This window comes from Simochromis diagramma, unplaced genomic scaffold (assembly GCF_900408965.1).
Source record: "Simochromis diagramma unplaced genomic scaffold, fSimDia1.1 OVJJ01000293.1, whole genome shotgun sequence".
In the NCBI taxonomy this organism is placed as follows: Eukaryota; Metazoa; Chordata; class Actinopteri; order Cichliformes; family Cichlidae; genus Simochromis; species Simochromis diagramma.
This window is the reverse complement of record NW_024386801.1, coordinates 20,580,671-20,586,670: the sequence shown is the minus strand read 5'-3', so window position 1 is coordinate 20,586,670 and position 6,000 is coordinate 20,580,671. Positions and strand designations below refer to the sequence as shown.

The 6,000-nt window shown below is 39.8% G+C and overlaps 1 protein-coding gene across 2 annotated transcripts in view; it reads left to right on the top strand.

Annotated features, from left to right (window-relative positions):
• The first annotated feature begins 3,187 nt into the window (after positions 1 to 3,187).
• The window catches only part of LOC120730232 (copine-8-like), a 90,574-nt gene continuing 87,761 nt past the window's right edge, over positions 3,188 to 6,000 (top strand). Inside the window, exon 1 of one of the 2 annotated variants that reach the window (XM_040026476.1) lies at positions 3,188 to 3,497. In XM_040026476.1, the coding sequence (XP_039882410.1) occupies positions 3,415 to 3,497 (83 nt within the window). In that variant the 5' untranslated portion in view covers positions 3,188 to 3,414. The remainder of the gene's footprint in view (positions 3,498 to 6,000) is intronic. The other variant, XM_040026474.1, reaches the window with a different exon arrangement.

Here is a 6,000-nt window from a genome sequence, read left to right as displayed (position 1 = left end):
GCTTTACCTGGATAGAGTCTGGATAAGGCAGTCTATGATGTAACCACAGGACAACAGTCTAAGTATGACTAGCTCACCATTAAAAAAAGGCCATTTCTCACTCAGTTATTTTTTAATGTCATGGACAATGGCTGTAAGATCATCTTTTGGTCATGCATATGTTCTACAAATGTCAGGTGCTGACTGCAGATGGAGATGAGCAGGCTGTAGAGCAACTAGAGATAACTCAGGCCAGATAATTAGAGAGAATTTGGAAGCCACATTCACTTCTTTCACACAAATGTGACACAGGTGAAAAACTAACATGCAGAGAGATTGGGGTTTAGCTGATACTGAAAACATTAAAGGCAGAATACAGCCTGTTATATCTCATCTAGGAGAGGTAATGGATGAGTCCCATTGTGCAATTACAGCGACTTTAGTTTATTCTGTCTCACCTAGACCTATCAGCTCATATCATGGACGTCGGGAAATGATTAGGTGAAAACTTCTGTTAAGTTTATCTGATGTTGAAAGCTTGTGTTTTTTTCATTTTTAGGTATTGATTTTAGAAGTTTAGTCCTCAAAACTAAATTTCAGGACTTTTACGGTTCCTTTTTTTCACCAGATTTCCTTGAAAAGTATGTTAAAAATCCAAGATACTCTTAGGATCATTTGCCATTGTCATTCAACCCATGTCTGGGGTTGTTCTATCTAGAAAAAAAGTCATTAAGTTTAAAATGATCGCTCGGGGTGTATGGGATATTTTGTACAAACAAACAAAAGCAAAAAGCGAGCCCTTTATTGAGCTGATGAACAAACTAGCAATAGGCAAAGTACAAAACTTACTGAACAAGACAAACCCTTGACAAACACTTGAGAACAACGACAGGGGAACTGAGCAGTACACTCAAGGGGCGACATCATAAATAATGAGACAAGGGAATTTAGACTCGACACAACGGACACTAGACCAGGGACTATGGCAATAAAACAGGAAACACAACATAAGACTGTGACTAGGACTTGCCGACTTGACACAGGGATCAAAGATAGGCACGGAGACAAAACACAGGTCAGAGATCCGTGGTCTGACTGTGGGAAACAAAGGAATCGCAAAACTAAATATTACAAAACCCAGAAGAAAAAACAGAATATAAATGGGGCTACAAGGGACATAATAAATATGTATACAAGACAGAGGTAGCCACTCTGACATCACCATTGTTGACGACCAGCTGTGTAAGTGTGAGCACTCATTGTAGCCTAAAAGCAATGAGGCTGTGTTCCCTATTTGGTGTAAATGCGTTATAAAGGGACATCACAATATTTTGACTTCAGGCAAATTAAATGAATGTGCAGTAACTAAAGCTGTGCACACTTATTTTTGATATTATCATAAATGCATCATGGACAGAATACTGACACTTGACAATTTTTAAATATCAGGGTTTTTGTGAACACACAATTATCATAATACGCTTACACTTAGACAAATGAAAGACCAACCATCAACAGTAGTTTAAGGAATATTGCAGTGTTAATTATTTCCCTTTTGGATTTTGTTACAGTACAACATATTTTATTGTTTGCAAAAAAATGTCTAAATGTCTAATGAGACCATATACAATATGAGGGCTTATGAGTCTCGGCCTCATTATCAGTGACCTGCATTGTTAGCCTATAGCGGCACATTTACGTACACCTAACTGCACTAGTCTTGGAATATTAGTATAAGGAATATAAGTATTTTACTGTATAAGACCTACTTAGGGGAGCTGTAACATCCGTGTTAGAGAGATTCCAACCCAATCCAAACTCCCGGCTCTTTATTTGGGAAATTAAAAGGTGTTTAAACGGCTGCATGAACTTTCTGTCTGCTTCTTCAGACTAATTGGAGCTGACATATATGCCCATTTTTAGCTCCAAGGTTCATGCTGGGCTGGTTAATTGAGTTTGTTGTGCTCAGGTGGTTTTAGTCATCTGCCTTTCAGTGTGCCACCTTTTAACACTGCCCAATCACAATCTACTAAGCTTTTCTTTAATTTGACTGTTGTTGAAGGTAGCAGCTCACTCCACGTGGCCATAGATTAGAGGATGTTGTACAACTTAAAGGTAAAAAGAAAAATAACCCAGGCATGGCCTGATTATTCCATAATTACTTGCTTCTTTATGTCTGGCTGATGCCTGCTGTGAGCATTTAAAAGTTTGAATAAGTTATTGCAGTATTTAAGTCACATTTCTTTCCATTACTTTTTAATCCAACTCAAACCCTGACATTTTCTCCCACCCATGGGGATAAGTCACTTTTGTAGTCTTATTAATAATCCTTAATAATTCAGTGGGAATGCTGCCAATTTAAATGTTTTCTTTTCTTTTTTGCCATTTTTTTTTTTAGAATTCATTACTCCCTAAATATAAATGTGGAAAACTGGATTTTGCAAGATTTTGTATTGGTCAAATGATTACTTGAGTATCTAAATCTCACTCACATAGGCATTACCAAACAAAGTACTGTCAGGCTACTGCTGAGATAAGAGATGTTTAACTGGTGAAGCTCACCGTCCACTCGTACAGACACATTCTCATAAATCAATATGTATTTCAAACCCAAAGGCCATGCTCTTCTGCAAGGCTGAACATAGCTTCCATTAAACTCCTATATGCCTCAAAGTAAATTAGGCTTACCATGGACCAAAAACTGAACAGGTCTGGCCCTCTGAGAGCTGGATTTCTTTCCCTGTGCTGTCCACACACAAACACAAACAAGCCTCCACCTATAACCCAAATTTGCCATAACCAGCCAGCCTGAACTAACTTGACATCACTGATTGGTTATCTTTTATAGAATCTGATGGCTGCCTCTCTGTGACCCATTTTTTGTTATTCTGAGCAGGATGCACACATTGAGGCTATGCTGTGCTGAAGTCCTGACTGTCTTGGGTGTAACTGATTTTATTTAACATGTTTTATCGATTCCAGACCTTTAAAGATGATAGTTTCCCGAGTACTGCAATTTCAAACCAAAACAGAGCTTTACACATAACCCTGCACTCACCTCTAAATAGAAACGATCCTTCTTTTTGGTCCTCACAAATAGCTGTGGACTCCCACTTTGTGTGTATGCCTCTGTGTGTGTGTGTGTGTGTGTGTGTGTGGTGTGTTTGTATATGTGTGTCTTCCCGCCCCTTCACACTGTCCTCTCTCCTCCGGAGCACAGAGCCGCACAGAGACCCGACTGTGGCACGCTGCAGGTCTGCGTCCGTGTGCTTTTCTCTCTCTCGCTCTCTGGTGTTTGGCTCTTCCAGGAAGCAAACGGCTCACTGAGCATCCATTGCGAGGTTTCCCCCCCTTCTATTTCTTTTACACCGCTTTTTCACATGCCGCCGTTAAAGCGCTGGGGGTAGGGGACGCACTGTGACCGACCAAGCAGCGATGAATATGGCGTTTATTGGGGACGCGGACCCCTTCACCGCTTCGATACCTGCCACCAAAGTTGAACTGACGGTCTCGTGTAGGTGAGTGCAGACCACCTTTGCTTCACTGCGTTGAGATGTACAAAACAATAAGTATTCCTTTCACTGTGATATCTGCCCGGGAGTTCCGTGCAGGCTGCATAGTAGGGAATAAACCCAGCACAAACTCGCTTTGCGCTCGTTGTTTCAATTGGATTTGTTTGTACAGTGCGGTGTGGAGTCATGCGACTTTTCTCTTTATACGAGAGCAGTGGCAGGTGAATGATTGTATATTGGATTTGTGCAGGAAGGCACGTTTTCTTGCGCGTCTGTTGCCAGTAGTTTTCCCGTGGATGAGCGCCGGATGGAGGTCAGAGTTGACATGTCTTTACACTGCTGTCACGTTTCCGAGCTTCGGTGAAGCTGCCACACGCAGAGCTGCAGAAATTTATATTTGCGCCGAAGCAAAGTGACCACTTCACCACGTCATCATCCTTAAGAAATATTTATTTCATGTGGGAATTTCCTGCAGGGAGGACGGGTGGAGGATGCTGGAGCATGCTGTTTGATTCGCGCTGTGGCAGTTTTACTACAGTGGACACATCCAGTCAGCTTTTAAAAACACACCGACCATTTTCAGGCTGCCGCTTCTTACGTGGAAGGATTTGCTGTTTGTAATGATATGAAATATGCTATATCTGTCATTCTATCCATCCAATCATTTCTCCTCTCCATGTATCATCTGGGGTCTCTCAGCAGGCCTGTCAGGACTGTTGAGAAGATTAGGATTAAATTTAGATTCAATGAAATTTTAAAGTTGAGAAAGTAAGGTGTCATCATGGGTTTTGAGCTCTTGGATTTTTTTAAAAGCCAAGAAGACACATTTTAAATCCCACGACGCAATGAAAAGCAGCTCGTCCTCTTCAATGACAAAAGTTTTTTTTAATTGAAATATATATCAGCAAGTAATTTTATGTTGATAGAATTGAATGTTTAGTGAACTACAAAGATCTACAGTACACTGTTGCAGTGGATGGTAAAGCCCACTGTGTAAAGTGTCCAATCAAAGCAAAGCTTATGATTCACACATCACAGAATCTTTAAAATGGAGCAGAATGTGACTGAAGATTTACATAATAAAACAATCTGCATAAGCGCTAAATCGTTTAAGCCTCTTTTGAAGCATGAATTAAAAAGAATCAAGGTTTCACCTTTTCAACACGATCAGTGCTGAATCGAAGCTGAATTTTTAATTTCTTTTTATTATGATCAAAGGTTCATTTGGTAACTTTTCAACTTTTCAGGTGTGTGTGTGTGTGTGTGTGTGTGTGTGTGTGTGTGTGTGTGTGTGTGTGGGGGGGGGGTGCATCCATTTTCTCTTCTTCAGTTTGTCGTCTGAATGTGTAAAATCAGTAACGTGTTTTGACACAATCTGGGGATTTTTAGTTATCCTGGTTTGTTTGCCCCTAAACTGAAGAGGCAGTCACACCCCAAACAACTTTTCAATATCATAATGCTGTATAAGAGTAAGATAAGTGACAAGGAATTCAGGGCATGTCATAAAACATTTTATTTGATTTAGTCGGTCGTTCAGGTCTATGTTCAGGCTGAGATCATGTAGTCTTTAAATCTTTATTTCACTGCAAAACTTATTTCTTGTAAACCTTATTTGAGACTTTTAATGAACAGAAGAACAAAGACTTTGGACTCATTTAAATTCCCGCTGACCTAAAATCTGCCAGCTGTTTATGCAGATGGAGCTTCTGTTGCTGTTTTAGTTCTAAGATAAAAGCTTTGCACAGCAAGTCATCTTGGTAATGAACTTCATGATTTTGAGATCTGAACTTGTGAAGATATTTTGTGTTTGTTCAAAATGAGGAAGAGCCACCATCTGGAAAAAATGATTATGTATGTGTTTGTTTGTTTGTTTGTTTGTTTGTTTGTTTTTAAGGGGAAAAATGGCACCATAAAAGAAAAGCTCCCGCAAATTATGACTCATGTCCGCATTCTTATAAAAAGCTCTTTTTATTCATGCAAACATAATTTATGTGCTTTGCCTTATGCATATTCCTGACCGCGAAAAGGAGCGAGCAGTTATAGAAAATGGCATGGATGGAAAATGGACAAACTGCAGTGACATTTCTTTAATGCTTGTAAAGGCACTTTGAGTGACAGAGGCATTAGGTAATTCATTGTTTCTGTCAGCTCTCACTTGAAAGCTTGTGGAGCCAAATGATAGACAAAATACACAAGTCACCTTTGACAAAATGAGTAAAGCTTCCAGGGAGCCAATCGTGTATAGTGTTGGGATGTACAAGCTTTGCAGTTCACAACCAGCACAAAAAATTGTCCTGATAAAAAAGCTGTGCAATGGTGACGCATTAAACTGCACCACCTTTGGTTCGGGGCACTAACAACACTTGCAGTTTCATGTAGGCATTTGCTGTTATGTTTTTTCCTGATTGCAAAATTTCACCACTGTCTCATTGGAGCGTTAAACGAATTTTTAGGACTGACGACCAAAATCAAAAATAGATTCAGTTTTAGTGTCGTGTGTGTCAAAGAA